Source organism: Sceloporus undulatus, chromosome 8 (assembly GCF_019175285.1).
Source record: "Sceloporus undulatus isolate JIND9_A2432 ecotype Alabama chromosome 8, SceUnd_v1.1, whole genome shotgun sequence".
Lineage (NCBI taxonomy): Eukaryota > Metazoa > Chordata > Lepidosauria > Squamata > Phrynosomatidae > Sceloporus > Sceloporus undulatus.
This window is the reverse complement of record NC_056529.1, coordinates 2,068,572-2,085,447: the sequence shown is the minus strand read 5'-3', so window position 1 is coordinate 2,085,447 and position 16,876 is coordinate 2,068,572. Positions and strand designations below refer to the sequence as shown.

Here is a 16,876-nt window from a genome sequence, read left to right as displayed (position 1 = left end):
AAAAGGAGATGGTTCCTTTAATATATATATATATATATATGTATATATATATATATATGAGTTAAAGTACATTACTTCCATTGACCTGTGGATAAGTCATGCCAGGTTTTTTGGGTCGGTTTTTTGACTAATACATGAGTATATACAGCAACTCCTTTTTCGTTCTGCACACAGTTAATCTTGGGAACTGGCTTCCCAAAAACCTGACGTTGGCATCTCCCATTTTGGAGAAATGTGGGATATTACAACCAACCCATCCGTCAGAAGAGCCTTGCAATGATGGCTTGCCATAGGCTTCCTCTTTAAAAGCATGGATGGAAGACCGCACTAAAGCTCTGCCTCCTTGAAGAGACAGAATTGGTTTGTCTCCTTTGTCTTTTGTAGAGTTGTTCTCTGGACATACAAGTTGTATTGCAAACCCCTTACTAGTTTTAGACAAATGTAATTGTCATGTGTTTCCCCGAGGGACACTTTGGAGGAGAGTTGGCATTGTGTTGCAACTTGAGTTGTTGGACCAAGATTTTGGGAGGCAGGGGTTCGAATCCCCACTCGGCTCTGGAAACCCACTGAGGGGCCCTTAGGCAAGTCACACTCTTTGCTAGAGGAAACTAGTAGTAAATCTCTTGAGAATAAACTTTACCAGGAAAACCCCATGACGACAGGGTTGCCTTAGGGTCACCATAAAACAACTGGAAGGCACACATCGCAAGCAAGTGGTTTGGAAACAATGCTGAGCCTTGTCGTTTTTATTCCTAGTTTCTTTCCTGACTGTTTCTACTGTTTCAACTGGCTGAGTTGGATTTCCTCCGCGGAGGAAAAGGTGTAAGTAAGGCTTTCGTGGTCGGAGCGGCGGAAGGGAAGGATCTTGGGACCGAGCCAAAGGAGGAGGCTTATTTCTGTCTCTGGCCCCATTCCTTGGTTGTGCCGGGCAGCAGGCATCTCTCTTAACAGAGGCCTTTTTGTCAGGGTTAAATCCTATGTCCATGACACCGGGAACAGATTGTGGCGTTCCCTTGTTCCCTTTTCCCTCCCCTTCCCTGGGCGCTTCCTGTCCTGGGACACTTCTAGTTGGCTCAGCTGACTCCTGAGTCAGGCTTAGTAGTAAACAGAATGGACTCTGCCCAAACTGCATGCCTGGGGCTCAGCGTAACCCTTGCCCCGGGTCTGTGGAAATCCATGGAGAAATGCAAGGGCTGTTGGGGATTGCATTTCCAAGCGCTCCTCTGGGACGCTTAGGGCTGATGGGAATTGCAGTCCAACAGCACCAGGAGAGCCACAAGTTACCCAACCCTGGTCTCATTCCCACTTACAAATACATTGCTTTGTGATCCGGTTTAAAAGGTAGTGGGATCAGGCCCTGGTATAAGCCTTAAGTGCTTGTCTTGCGATGTGGGTTTGTAATTCATTTGCTGCTATAGAATACATCAAATTATTAGCCAGAACAAATAGTCCAATTGTGGCTATTGCCAATATTAACAGAGATTAATGATCACTTATTGCAGAATGCTGCTAAAACCGTTGTATGCCTTTCGGTCAGGTCAGCATTGAAAATCTGGTAGACACTTCTTTTTTTATTAGCCAAATGGAAATTAGATTGTGATCTGAAGCATTATTAGGGAAATTAATGGGTCAGGTCTGGGAGCTGAGAGAAGTGATCGATGGTTCCCAAATTGCTGTGCGGCCTGGTTTCCTTTTCATTTGGTTTGCTAACAGCGCCAAAGAAGAATCTCCTCTCCTGCTATTATGCTTTGTAATTTGTAGAAACCTAATGTTTTACTCCAGATCTGGAGCCCTGGTTTATTGGTCTGATTGGAATTCGTGTGTGGAAGCATGGTTGTTTGGGTCTGTTTTTAGTAAACATGGAGAAGTGTGATTAAAAAAGAGAGACTATTGCTCCTCGGCACATTGGAGCTGAAGTGGATTTGACCAGTGGGTAGCTATGTCAGTGTGGTGCAATGCTCTGAGCATTTGACTCCGTAATGCTCTGTAATGCTCTGAGCATTTGACTCTGGAGACCAGCGTTGGAATCCCTGCTTAGCCATGGAAAACCCACTGGGTGACCTTCAGCAAGTCACACTCTCACAGCTTCAGAGGATGGCAAATATGAACAAATGTTGCCAAGAAAACCCAAGAGACGTTCTCTTTAGGGTCACCATAAGTCAGATACGGCTTGAAGACAGGCAGCAAGAGGTGTGCAAGTGTCATGGAAGCTCCAACATTCCCCTTCTGCCTGGCATGCTTCCCCCCTTTTTGGATGATTTTATGCTGGTCTTGTTTCTTCTAAATTTGTTGAACCTCTTTGGCTGCCAGCCGCCTCTTTGGGAACGGGGACATGGGCCCACACTCAGGACTCCCTTTTGGCCGATCCCCAGTTGCGCCAAGCTGCTCTGGCAGCATTCCTGAGACTAAACACCACCAAGAACATAAGTGCTGCCTAGAGAGATTCTCTGGTGAAACCACACTCTCAGGCAAGCCAAGCATCTCTGCTCAAAACCTTGGGCCTTGCCTCCTCCCATCATGCGTGGGATAGTCTTCCCACATCGTTCATTAATATTAGAATGGCTTTTGCGCATATCTTAGCCATCTATGCTGTTAGCCACCTTTGGGTGCTGCATAGATTAAAGGCAGGATATAAATCAACCTAAATCTGCTGCTTACTTTGTTTTTATTGTATACTAGTTAGTACACTCATCCCTCCACATTTGCAGCTTCGATTAATCAAATAATCCGTATTTGATTATTCACGGATTTGATTAATAATGTTCCTCAGTAGGAATATCTAGGTCCTAGGTCCACCTCCAGTGCAACTCTATGGTCTACTTTAACTTGCCCTGAAAGACCTAGAGATTCCTAGAGAGGATACTCTACTAGGCCTTTGTAGCTCCTCCAGCGCAATTCTATGGTCAGTGTCTGTCAGATGTTGGCCAGAGTTGCCCTGGAGGACCTAGAGATTCCTAGAGAGAACACTCTTCTAGGCCTTTGTAGCTCCTCCAGCACAGTTCTATGGGTCAGTGTCTGTCGGACGTTGGCCACAGAGTTGCCCTGGAGGACCTAGAGATTCCTAGAGAGAACACTCTACTAGGCCTTTGTAGCTCCTCCGGCGCAGTTCTATGGTCAGTGTCTGTCGGACGTTGGCCACAGAGTTGTCCTGGAGGACCTAGAGATTCCTAGAGAGAACACTCTACTAGGCCTTTGTTGCTCCTCCGGCACAGTTCTATGGTCAGTGTCTGTCGGACGTTGACCACAGAGTTGCCCTTGGAGGGCTTAGAGATTCCTAGAGAGGTGTCCTCTCAGGTAAAAACATGGTGTTTTTGTTATTTGAGTTTTCCCATATTCACATAACCCTAAAGAATATGGCGGGACAAGTGTATTATTTTAGAGATATTTTAATCATGTCATGTTGCTGTTGTTTTAGATTGTATGCCTCTTGGCAGGTTTACATCCCCCCCCCCATTTTATTTGACCCTTGCGATGTAAAGCACTGTGCAGACTATACAGCACTCTATAAATACATGTTAATAATGATAACAACAATAATAATCAATATGCCTTTGCCCCATAGTTGTTGGTGGAGCCAGGGCAGCTGTTGACATTCTGTTGGTTGTAAAGGGAGAAGAAGGTGTTGAATTTGGCTGAGGATGAAGGAGCCAGAGGCTCTCGCTTTGTTTGCAGCTGGTGATGCTCTTGGTGCCGGCTGGCCAAAGCCACTTCCACAGTAGACTGCTGTAATGTGAGGCAATCTGAGAACCAGGGTTGTTTAGTGGTTTGAGTGCTGGATTCCAGAGGACGCCGGGTGTGAATCCCGGCTGAGACCTGGAAAGCCACTTGGCCAAGCCACACTCAGAAAAGACTACCAAAACAATGCCTTTGAGTCACTGAGAATTGCAAGCAGCTTGGAGGCATTTTGTATTTTGTTGCAGGCAGCTTTGGGCATTTTGGAGCATTTGCAGGTCCAATATGCAGCTGCCAGATTGTATGTGTGTGTGTGTTGTGTGCCTTCAATTTGTTTTTGACTTATGATGACTCTAAGGCCGCATTCCCACTTACAGATAAATCGCTTTGGGATCCAAACTGATGGATCGGTTCAGCAGCGGAGCATAGTTCAGACTACATTTGCCCCTCTTGCACTTTCTTGCTTCAGAATAAAATAAAATAACCCACTTGTGGTTCACATTCACGAACGCATCGATTCAAAATGGACCCGCTCCATCCAGCCGAAGGGCAAATTTAAATAGGTTTTGATCTGCATCTGGTTCACGCTTGCGCAGAATCTATTTATCCCAAAAGAGGCTGGAGGGAAAATCGGTGTCAAAAAGACACGGGTTAAATGGGTCTAGCGCATGGACCCCGGTTCAAGTGCGAACCAGGGTCATTAAAACCAGTTCAAACCAATTTGCAATCCGATTTAAAATGTAGTGGGAATGAGGCCTAAGATGATCCTATCATGGGGTTTTCTTGGCAAGACTTGTGCAGAGGAGGTTTGGTTCTGGACTACCGCTTTCAGCATCCCCAGCCAGTATGGCAAGGAAAGCGCTTGCAAAAGGATATGTGTATTTATGGGAAGATAAATTTATTGTAGCATGGACTTGAGTAAGGTCCCTCTTTCCTCCTTTCATGATATTTCCCCATCTGGGTCAGTGCCCCATAAAGAAAGCTTCCTATGCTTTCTTTAACAAGGCGGCCGCGCACCTTCCTTCTGATGTGTTTCTCTTGCCAGCCGCTTGGCTTCCTTGCATCTGTTATTAAGATAATGATGCTGCCGCTGGAGATGCCAGATAATGGAGCAAAAGGAAATATCCATTCCACCGTGTTGTACTTACTTACATACATATTGCTCACTTACTGCCATTTGTGAATCCTTTTACCACACTTCCCATGTTTTCAGCTCCAGCCACTATGCCATGCTGGCTCTAGTTTAGTGTTTTTAAAAGAAACGTTTAACTTTTAAAAGCTTAGTATCAAGTCTTACTGTATTTTACTTTGTCGTAAGCAGCCTTGGTTCCTCTGCCAGGAGGAAGATGGAGTGTAAACCAAATAAGTAAATAAATCAAACAAGGGGTGAATGAGAGCTTTCTTGCTGCTCGCTTGCCTTCCATCATGGCAGTTAAGGTTTCATTATCCCCTCCCTTTCTGATTCACAGATGAATAGTTGAACCTGTATAAGATTCCCAGGTTTGTTGTTTTTGTCTCTGGATACTTTAGTTCTCTGTATGCAAAGGGGTCTTGCAGAACCTTTGAGAGTGAATGAAAGAAAGAAGCTGGATGCAAAGGGACCTTGCAGCACCTTTCACTTAGTCTCAAAGGTGCTGCAAGATAAACTTTGCACACTGATTTTCCAGTCTAACATGGCTTTGGGTTTTAGTTTTCTATATATATGCCCAGACGGGCTGCCATAATTGTCCACTTTTACCAGGGACAAAATGTAGGACAAATTCAAGACCAAACTGTAGGGCAACTGCAGGACAAAACTCAGCTCAAAATGTAGGACATTTAAGGTCCACCATTTTTCTTCAATGTCCTACATTTTGGGCTGAGTTTTGTCCTGCAGTTGTCCTACAGTTTGGTCTTGAATTTGTTCCACATTTTGTCCCTGGTAAAAGTGGACAATTATGGCAACCCATGTGGAAGTTGTGACTTGTATTCATCTGCTTTTGATTTCTTTGAATTTGGACCCATTGATTAACAAGTGCAAAAGCACCCACATAGATTGCACATTTCCTAATCCATGGAACTTAATCATTACCTCTTGCTGTGAATGCTAATTTTAACATTCAAAGCCTAAACAAAGCTGTTGAGAGGAGACACCCTCCATAAGTGCCACTTTCCAGGCGTATTCTTTTCTTCCGAGTAACACTCATTATGCCTTTTATGAATGTGGGATAGGCAGATGGGACACATGGTCCATTCAGATGGTCCATAAGCTAACTTTATAGGAGATATATCCTGATGTGGTGATTGATGCCTGCCACGTTTGCGGATGAAAAGTGGCTTCTTGATCAGTAGCTATGAGAAAAGATCCTAAGCCACAGTTACAATCTCAGGTCTCTCCCTAAACAGACTTTACTTCTTCCCCAAACTGCATGTTAAATGGCAGCTCTGCAGATTTATTTCCAGAGCGATGCTTTTTATAGATTAACTGGATAACTGCACTGGTCTTATCAAACGAACACGGTCAAAAGCCATATGCCTGTAGTATCTCAGTGGTTAATCCATATTATTTTTAAAATCTGTGGTTAGCTTTAAATTGATAATAAGCTCACTTTGGGAAATCCTCGGAGCAGCTGCTTTCAGAGAGCCCTGCGAACCAGTTCCGTCTTGCTGTGTATCCTATATGCATGAATGTGGCTCTGATATTGGCTTCTGTCGCCATAATCCAGTTTTTAAAGTAAAGCCATTCATGCGCACGCTTTGGGGCTTAAACTGTGTGGGTTTTGAATGTCAAGCCCTGTCAGGGCTGAGGATTTCGCTTTGAAGCCTTGTGCATTACAGTTGTACTTTGAGATGTCAGAGGTGGGAAAAGTTGGTTTGGGGGGGGGGAGCATTCTAGGAGTTGTGTCTCTCCCTAAAATACCTTTCCTTGGCTGAGGAAAGCATGGGAACTCCAGTCCTCACAGTTTCCGGCATTGGTTTTTGCATTTTGATTGTGTGTAGGGCAAGGGAGGGAACCATGCAAACTTCCAGAGGCTGTCAAACTGCAACTCCCATCATTCTTGGCCAGCATAGGCAATGGTGAGGAGTGCTGGGAGTTATCGTCAGGCAGCATGGGCAAGTAAGTTTCCTATGGGAACAAGTGGTCCTCCAGTTTGGGCAGCGGATCCATGGGGCTTCAGTCCTCCTCCCTTCCTCCCCAAATGGCTTTGCTAATGTGAGGATCCTGAAGGCAGGGCAAAGAGGTTGCAAGGTTACAGTATGTATGGCAGTAGATCTTGAGTTTTCTTTAAAGAGATCCGGTGTTTCTGCTGTCCCAGACTATTACATGGCTGTTCCTGGCACCACCAGCAGCATTTTATTCCTACAGCTGAGTTGGGTTCTTTTTAATTCTGAGACTTAACCAGAATAATATGCTCCTTTCTCTTTAAAACTTTTCTTCTTTTGGGTATAGTATATCAGTGAAGTTGCTCTTTTGCGCTACAACTTGAAAACATGATTATTGTTGTTTAAATAATAAGTGGACATGATGGTGGAACCAACCAGCAAAACCCTAAGAGAACTTGCACCTCTTGAGGTCATTCTGGGAGAGCCCTTGGTTGCATATTCATAGCTTTGCAGAAAGTATGCCCATGTGTGTTTCTTGTACAAATGCTAATGTGTCGGGCTGAGAGCTGGAATCAGCATTGGTTTGCATTTGGTCTTTCGTCTTGTTTCCCTGAGGGTCAGGTGGAATCATTCTCTCACACACGTTGGAAGAAAGCCCTGCGAGAACAATAAAGAGTACCTTTGGCATTTCCAAAATGTCCCTTTTAAAAATGGGAACTGACCTGCTTCTGCAAAGAGTCTTTGAGTCTCTGGGGTTTGGTGCATTCATTGCACAACAAAGAGCTCATGCTCCTGGTGAATTTGTGGCTCTTGCCTGTGTGCCCTGGTTTTCCAATTCTGCTGGAAGGGGACATGCTATAACTCCTGTTTACAAGGAAAGAATGCTAGAGAAGTGATTAATTATTTCAGAGAGGTGACTTGTGAACTTTGAAACCTGGTAGTTCTTTCCATGACAGAAAAGTTGGGAGTGGGCATCTCAGAATGCATTTTGTCCCATGCGCCAAACACTCTGAAAAACAGGGCACTTTGCAGATTTCCAAGCGCAGGGTCAGTGGAAAAGGCCCAAGACAAGTTGCATCTCTCCTCCCCATTCGCTGCAACCCCCTTCCGCCGCTGCTGCCCCAGTTTATGGGAGATGCCTGTGTCTTGGGTTTCAATGAGAAACTTGCCGTTCTTCCACCAACCTAAAACTATTTTGGGCTGCAGGATTTTCAGACTTTCAGGAACACATTGGCAGGAGACCAGAAGGAGATGCGGGGCTGCGTGCTGCTTTTTTGGGCGGATGACGTGGAAGGAGGTGGGGATGGAGAACTTGGAGAGCTGGCCAGATCCGCTAACTGTTGTTTTTGCCTCTTTTTAATTTGGTTTTAAGGAGGGAGCAGGAAGGATCTACTCGACTGTGGCTTCAGGACTATCTGGCCCTCATCTGTGTGGATCGGTGCGGTTGGGAAACTTGACTCTGCTGGTAAGGATAACCTTGAAATATTCCAAAGTCAGAAGTGAAAGATGCAGTTTGCCTTACTTTCCCAGAAGTAATTTCTCTTTTCTCGATCCTGTTCCTGCTCCTGAAGTAGATTTTAGCTTTTCTCTGAAAATGCCGAAGCCACAGATGCTGGCGAAACATCAGGAATAAACTCTTCAGAACATGGCCACAGAGCCTGAAAAACTCACCAAAAACTATGGATCCTGGCCATGAAAGCCTTTGACTTCATAGCTTTTTAGCAAAACTAGACAGCTGTAATGTAGGGGAGTGGAGCCAGAGGTGCCCTCCCAAAACCCAGGGGCCACTTTCTTCTCTTTCCTAGCTGGTTTGCGCTCCTTTGAGGAGCAGCAACAGGCTTCAGTAGCAGAAGGTCCCATCTTTCATCCCTATGCTTAAAACTTTTAGATGACCAAGTGGGACAAAACCCCAGCCCAAGACTATGGAGGACTGCTTCCCGTCAGCAGACAGTGCTGGGCTAGAGGGACAGATTGGGCATGCAGGGCAGCTTAATAACATTTCTGCAAACAAGACTAGATTGTGGAACTTGCTGCCAACGCTGCATGTTCGCTAAGCATTTGCAGTCTGGTTCTGGCTAACCCTTCCCAAGGGCAGATTTTGCACTGAGTTGCTGCCGGTGGAGCCGTCTTGCAGAGCTATCAGTGCAGCTGTTTCACCTCCAGAGAGGGCCACCAAGTTCAGTGTGAAACATGTTTTTGCAACTTCCAAGGCTAACAGATAAGGCCTTTTGTGCTTTTCTGCCTGGTGTTAATGTTTGAGGTTGAGGGCATTTTGGACGGAGTAGTTATTCAGGGGTGGCTTGCCCTCTTGCCCTGCTCCTCAACTATATTAATTCTGCAGGAGACATGGAAGGAGCCCACATGTTCTTCAAGTCCTTTTGCAGGAGGGCTGCAGAAGGGGCAAGCCTGGCACCAGCTTCCAGCAACCTGTTTAATGCCTTTTCTCTTTCCTTTTCAAAACCAGGCAGGTCTTTTCAACTTACTTCTGTTCAGCTGCACTTTGCTGCTTTCCCTTGGGAAACCTTAACCTGGATCCTGTTGTGAATCCCTTTGGGGCAGACCCATACAATCCGTGGGATCTACCTATAGGTTGTCTCATTGTTCAACAGCTGGCTGAATGGGTCTACTTTAGTTGGTCAATGGGACGCCAGCCCATTTCTTTAGCAACTTGCAATTACTGTTTGATTGTTGGCAAAATGTTATTTCTGTACTGTCGTTGTAGTTTGTAGAGGTTATGCCAGTGCAACAGGGAACCTAGAAAACATAGTTCATGATGTGACTAGCAATTCAAATTCACCCTCAGAGAGCTTGGGAAGGTTTCTTGGAGACTACGGCTCCTGAGTTGTCATCCAAAGCTGCATCCACACTTGAGAAATATCCCATTTTGGCACCACTTTTCAGCGTCCTGGCTCAAGGCTATGGAATTCTGGGAGTTGGAGTTTGTTGCGGGGTCCAGAGCGGAGCTCTGCCCCACTCTGGACCCCACAACAAACTCCAACTCCCAGAATTCCATAGCCTTGAGCCAAGGCAGTTAAAGTAGTGCCAAACTGGGTTCTTTCTCCAGCGTGGATGCAGCCCAAAACAATGAGGCCACTCTTCCAGACTCTCCTTGCCAAGCTGAGCTCTCTTCACCTGATCCTCCCATTTCACCTAAAGACTTTTTGGAAAACACAATAAAGCCAGGGGCTGAGAACTCGGCACTTGCAGCGTTCTGCCTTAGCGTAATTGGACTGTCTTTAAAAAACAAAAACCCCACAAACCCCAGCTGGAGATGGAGATATAAACGTATCTATGGAAACGCTTGAGGGAAGTGGAATATCTGTAAAGATCTTCCATCCGGAAAGGCTTCAAGGAGTCAGAGGATGAAGTGTCACTTTTCCTGTGCCATTCTGAGCGCTGCATTGTGCCGCCTGGAAAGAGAAATACAGGACACTTACAGGGTGAGAAAAATCAGTATATTTTATGCCCATAGGTAGACTGGTAAAATAGTAAGCAATGGCACTGATTTTGGGAATTGATTTTGGGGATTTTGGTCCTAGCTTGGTAGCTTTCGGCAGTGACAGGAAGGAGTATTTAACCCAATTGTATCTCAGTGCCTCCCAACCTGGCACCCTCCAGGTGTATTGGATGATAGCTTCCCATCATCCCCAGCAGCCATGCTGTCTGGGGGTAATGGAAATTGTAGTCTTGGGAAGACTGTCATCATAAAGCAAACAAATCTAGATGCTCTTCAGAAGAGCAACTTCCCCCGAAAAAGCAATGAGAGAGAGCCCAGTCTGCATGCTGCCCAAAACAGCCCTTCTCTTTGCCAAAGTAACAGATATCCAGTGGTTGTCCTCCTCTCGCACCCCCTTCTTCCTTCCTGACAAAGGTGCCTTTGTGCATGAAATGGCTACAAGGGCTCATGGTCCCAGCCCTGTCAGAAAAAGGTCAAATTGTGTGAATTGGTTGCCTGCCCAAACTGGCATCCTTGTGGGCTTTCTGTCTTTATTGGCACGCAGGGGAGCCTGAGGCCAGAGATGCAAAGAAGAGGAGGAGCGCCACTTGCGCTAACTGGACCTTTGTCTCCAGATTACTGCCTGCAGTTTTGGAGCCCTTTCTGCCAAGGAGCTGTTCACAAAGTAGGATTGATTCACTGAAAAGCAAAAGCCCTAAAGAGGAAATCTTGGAAGCACAGGGAAGACCCTGCAGAAAATGTCCAGCAAGAAAGCCTGGTGATAGTTGACTGATGGAGTATAAAGTTTTAAGAAAGAAAAATGGCAGCAGGAGAAGGCTAAAAAGGGCTGGAAAGCAGAATGGGGAGCTTGCCCATACCCTGATCCTTGAGTCATGTGGACTGGCATCATCATCATCATCATCATCATCATCATCATCATCATCATCATCCCAAAACAGCAAAGCAGGACTCATTCTGCACACCATTTTCCTATGGACTGCGATCCCAGTCCCGGTTGGCTGTTGTTGGTTCTTCAGAGCGATGAGAGGCAGCCTTTCCAAGGGACAGAGAGAAGGAGATGTTTTACAGGGAGACACAATCATATCAATATAGTTTGTAACTAGCTTTGTTTGGGTGAATTTACAGGTAGTTGAGGAAGAGTGAAAAGAAGTCAGTGGAGGCAGTGCGACGCCCATCGTCCAAGGTATAGCCAAGTGGTTCATCAGCCAATGTGGGTTGCTGAAGAAACTCGGGCAATCATGCACACATACACACATACTGTATGCATACACATCCCTGGGATTGCTCTCAGCTAATCTATGGGTCCCTCCCTGTGTGGAATGGGAGCACCCCCAGGGTCCCTCTTTTCTGTGGCAAAGTGGCAACTTAGTGGAGCAGATGCCTTCAACCCAGGGTTTCTCTCTCATCCGCAGGCTCTGGAAACCAAGGCACCAGGGAGCAGCAACTGAAGGGAGGTTTTGTCCCTCCATCCCACAAACAGAGACTGGCAGGCGCTTGGAGCTGCGACATCCTGGAGCGGGAAGTGGACAGCGGGAACATGGAGAATGCAGGTACCACAGATACATGGAACATACCCCTCTTCTCTGGGCAACACAGAAAAGTACTCTAGCAATGAGATTGTGTTGGGGTTCCAGAGACCTAGGCTTAGGTCTCTCCTCGGCCATGAAGCTCACCCAGTGCCCTTGGAAAAATCAGATCTTATGACTGTCTCTCAACTTAGGCTCCCACCCTGTTTGCCACCCCAGTCTCCCAGGAAGGGAAGGGAAGCCTCAGCATAAGAGCTGAAGAAGTGGTTTTATTCTAGCAAGCGGCACTCCCTTCTGTTTTTCAAATTAATCCATTTGTTTCTTGCCTCACTGCGACTCAGAGCTCCACAAAACGTACAACTTCCCAGTATAATACTTTCAAAAGTTTTAAATCATGACAGTTGGATCTGTTAGGAAAGATACTGGAGGAGGAAGAGGAGGGCAAAGGAATATTTGTTGGTTGGGGAGGAAACCCACGGGATTTTAGAATATCAGACCTGAAAACAAAGCAAAGCAGAGAAATCCAAGATAGAGAGACCTAAAAGAAATCAAAACCCCAACCCTCCCACATGTGGGAATGTTATGTTCCTGCACACACAGCTGTGGAAGACAAGTTGGGGCAACTTTCCGCTGATGCACAAGCAAGTCTGTGGCATTGTTGTTGTGTCTGCATTTGTCCCCTGCTGTGATAGTAGCACCTTTCAGATGAAGGCTGCCGCTGCACTACAGAAATAATTCGGGTTGGCACTGCTTTAACTGCCATGATGCCATAGCCAACTACAATTTCCAGAATTCCATAGCATTAGACCATGGCAGTTCAAGTGCCAGTTATCAGTAATATTTATACTAATATTTGGTCCTCTTATCTGAACTTCTGGTGCTGATCTAGCTGGCAACTGCCCTGTGAGATACGTTGACGTTCGGTAGAGCATTTCCAGCTTGATGTGCAGCTGCTTTTTTCCTTCGAGGGGCGCAAGGGCAAGAGGTGGAGCGCATACTGTACAGTGGAAACCTGAACTCCTAACAATGCCAGAACTTTTAACAATTTCATTCCTAGCCTTTGTAGCTTTGAAACTGGGTGCCTTCTCTGGCGGTGATTGTGGGGGTGAGGACTCAGTAGCACAAGGGCGGGGTGAGGGAGTGAACATTGCCCTTTCTCTCATGGCCAGGCTGCACCTGATGTTAATCCTGCCATGTGCCCTTGAGGGCCAGATCTGTCCTTCACAGATAACCCTTGGAGGAGGCTCAGGGCAAGAGTTGTGGTGGGAGGGAGCTTTAACCCTTTGCTTCCTCCCTCCAGCTGCTGCAGTGGGACTCCTGCTTTGGACTGAGAGTATTGCATTGAGGGGCCCTGGCAGCTCCCCTTTGCTCTAATGTAAGGCTGGGTAGGTTCAGAGGCCCACAGAGCATGTTTAACACACTGCACCTACTCACCAGACTCTTATGAAGTGGCTTGAAGTTTACTTCCATTTTAAGAGGATGGGGGGCAGTCTGCTTGTTTTACAAGGCCTCTGGTGCCTTCTGGAAATGCAGTTCTCCCTGTTTTTATTTTGCATTAGCAATGGGAAAGGCCGGAGGGGCCCCAGGAATTGCCAAATTGGCCTCGGGGGCCCTACATAACACCCACTCTTTCTCCCCAGCATACAGTACTGCCACAGGAGGCTGTGGTTTGGGTCAGAACCATGGAGGGGAGATTGCAAAATTGGGAAGACTTCCAGCATCCGCACTGTCAGGTCTCAGTCTGGATTGAGCCCCTTGCCCTGGATGCAAATGTTGACTCTGGAGGACATCATGCCTCGTGGCTTAACCCTGGGTCTCGGTCTCCCACCAGCCCTTCTCCTCATCTTGCTTTTTGTGCTGAGCTCAGGGCTTCCCTGCCTTCCTTCCAAGAGCCTGAACAGAAACCCGGCAAGCACTGCTGCAGCAAATCGGTTCTCCTCCTGGGGCTCCTTGGCTCAGGCTCCCATCATCACCTGAACTGCCTGAGCTTGTCCAGACAGATCTCAGCAAGGAGGTGCTCCCTGCGCAGTGTTAGGTTTTTTCCCCTCCTGCTCTGGAGGTTCTGCCTCCATTCTGCCCTTTTCTGGGGCCTCACAGCAGACAGAGCGGTTCGCAGACCGAGGGAGCCAGACTCAGAGTAGACAGCAAAACCGGGTGATTCTTAAGGCAAGATGGAAAGAAGGTGACGGCTAAGAAAGGTAGGGACTGCCAAGGAAGCCAAGAGTGGATAAGGGCAGCCACAAGGAGAAGAAAGCAGAAAGTGAGCAATGGAAGGCTGTAGACAGGCATACTTTTCCTCCCCAGCAGTAAGAGCGCATGTGGCATCAGGGAATGAGACTGCATCCTTGGAAGCCCTGGCTTTCCCTTGCTGTGGCAGTTTTCTTCCGAGATCTAATTGCTGGTGCTTCTTGACTTTTGCCCCAAGCAGGGAGACTCCTTGCAAGCGCCTAGGGGATAGGGATGTGAGGCCACTGACCCCTTCTCTGGCACACAGAGGGCTCCAAGGTGGCCTGGGCTCCATAGTCACTCTCGCCCCATAGGACAGATCACAGGGGGAATGGGAGACCTGCATGCCATACTACCGCTGCTCTGAAGCTGCTTGGGGTGCACCTCAGATACATGGGATTTCAAGCTATTTGCTTGGCTTCTGCAATTCACTTGCTCAAGCCTTGCGATTCATCCTGATTCGTGTAAGTAGGGATGGCTGGGTTGGGCGACCTCTTAGGAGCCAACCAGGCAACTGGTTCTCCATTGCTTCTCACGCTGTTAAGGTTTCAGATTTAAGTTGCCCATGTGTTCATGCCTCTTCTCTCAGCTGCTTGGAGGGACTTAAAATTATTATTATTATTATTATTATTAACCTTTATTTATGAAGCGCTGTAAATTTACACAGCGCTGTACATACAATCTTTTTAATTAGACAGTTCCCTGCCCTCAGGCTTACAATCTAAAAAGACAAAAGGAGAAGGGAGTGGTGGAGGGAAAGGGGATGAGGTCCAGCAGTTACTCTGGGAAAGTCATAGGAGGAGGCAGTTGAAATGAATTGCACACAGGTTGAGTCTCCCATATCCAAAATGCTCGGGGCCAAAAGTGTTCTGGATCTGAGATTTGTTTTGGATTTTGGAATATTTGCATCATGAGATAACTTGGAGATGGGACCCAAGTCTAAATGTGAAATTCATTTGTGTTTTGTATATGCCTTATACATATAGCTTGAAGGTAATTTTATACATAATGTTTTTTTCATAATTTTGTGCATGAAACACATCCGAAAGCGAGAATGTCACTCAGCCAGGTTTTGTATTTTGCAGTAATTCAGATCCTGGAATTCCAGATAAGAGAGATTCAAGTATAAGCATCCCAAAGAGTGGGTTAGAGGAGTAGCACTGAGATGGTTCCTTGTCCTTCACCCAGAGTCTTAGAGGGAAAGCCACTTCTGAGCAAGCGAGCTATACCTGTTTCCTTTGCCACTGTTTGACAGCTGGAAATCCAGCTTCTCCATTTTAATAACAGCATTTGCAAGGAGCAATGAGTTGGTTTGGAGGTGAGACATCCAGATGGGCAATCGGGAATGAGGGCCAGCAGGTTCCTGACCCCATTCCCCCCCCAGTGAATGAGGGGCCTTTACAGAGACAGGTACAAAGCTAAGCATATTGTGATTTGCACACATAAAAAGGGATCCTTGGCAGTTGCACATCCCAGCGGCTTGGCCCCAGTAGCTCACATGCCAGTTCTGTTTCTCCAGGGTGATTTATTTAACACGCAGCCCCTCTAAATATGCACAACAGCCATTGCTTGGGAATTGGCGTTATTACCATATGAATTCTAACAGCAGATAAATTGCATCATAGTGCCCTGAGACTCTGAAGTGCAGAAATACATGCATCCAATAAAACCCCATTCACCAGTGGGGGAAATGAGCTTGGAAGTGTGCTTGCGGTTTAAAGCAAACCCCGTGAAGCTTGAAAAACTAGGCCATGGCCATGTGCGGCTGAAACCAACCAGAGTCAGCAAGGTCCCAGTTTCAAGGAAGCGGCAAAGAGTCACGGCTCTACAGTTTCGGATTTTGTGGCTTCTGGAAACAGTAAGGAGAAGGCACTGAGAAGGAAGTTAAGAAAAGGTCTTGCAGGGGTATGTCTGAAGATATTTGGAGTTAAAGTAACTTTTTTCCTGCGTGGGGGTTGAAACCTCAAAGGCTTTCTTTGCAAGCAGGTCTGGTGGGGATGTGAGGCGGCCTTTTCGGTGGCTGCCCCAGGAAAGCCCACTTGAGGAAGGCTACAAATGCCCCCTCTTGTCATCTTTCCATCACCAAGTGAAGGCTTTGGAAGGACTTTTAAGAGGGGGCTCTACTGTTTTTAATTTTTGAAATTAAAATTTTAAAAATTGTTTTTAACATTTTTGATGGTTTAATTCTACTATAATCCTAATCTTAATGATACAGTTGGACAGAGTTGCCATCACTTCAGAGCATTCTTCTGAAAGGTCTAGCTTAGCCATTGATAGTCCTTAACTTTGGGTCCATTTAAGGCCAGTTTAATGTTACACTTCCTATTTAAACTTCTGGATGTTGCATTTCTACCAAAAATCTCATGGGTGATTCCCCCTCAGATGCCCACATTTTATTTTGCAGGGGTCCATAGGCTTTGAGGTTCATTTGGGGACTCCCCAGATAATGGGATTGGAAGGCTGCGTGCTCCTTTTTCTTTTCTTTTTTAAAAAGCATTTAGAAACAAGTTCTCTTTGGTGTAGGTGACCCTTGCCTTCTTCTCCTTTCTTGGGTCTTCTGGTGGTGTGGTCTTGGGAGGAGGCTTGGATTGGGGAATGCATGCCTTGTTTGAGACTACCTCCAGTGCCTCCGGGGTGCTTTTCCCCTCCTGACATCATGAGTTCTTCTGTCTGTGTCTCCTTTCTTCTTCTTCTTCCATGCTTTGTGATGGCAGGAGTCCCGCACAGTGAGGGTGAAGAGCTCCTCTCGCCAGGGCCCAGAGGCGGTGTGGTATTTATCTTTCCTCCTTGCGCTCTCAATGTGGTCATCTTGCGTGCATCCCACTGGCCAAAAACTCCTCCCAAGAGTTTTGCACAGAAGGTGGAGATGCGACATTCCTGTTCTCTTGTGGCTTTTGCCATCTCTCTAGGG

The 16,876-nt window shown here is 46.5% G+C and overlaps 1 protein-coding gene across 5 annotated transcripts in view; it reads left to right on the top strand.

Moving 5' to 3' along the window:
* The window catches only part of KIFC3 (kinesin family member C3), a 40,519-nt gene that overhangs the window by 2,930 nt on the left and 20,713 nt on the right, over positions 1-16,876 (top strand). For 3 of the 5 annotated variants that reach the window (XM_042480775.1, XM_042480779.1, XM_042480780.1), the window contains 2 exons: positions 8,129-8,221; positions 11,626-11,763. In XM_042480775.1, coding sequence (XP_042336709.1) covers positions 11,751-11,763 — 13 coding nt within the window. In that variant the 5' untranslated portion in view covers positions 8,129-8,221; positions 11,626-11,750. Of the gene's footprint in view, positions 1-8,128; positions 8,222-11,338; positions 11,397-11,625; positions 11,764-16,876 lie in introns of all 5 variants that reach the window. The other 2 variants (XM_042480776.1, XM_042480778.1) reach the window with 2 other exon arrangements.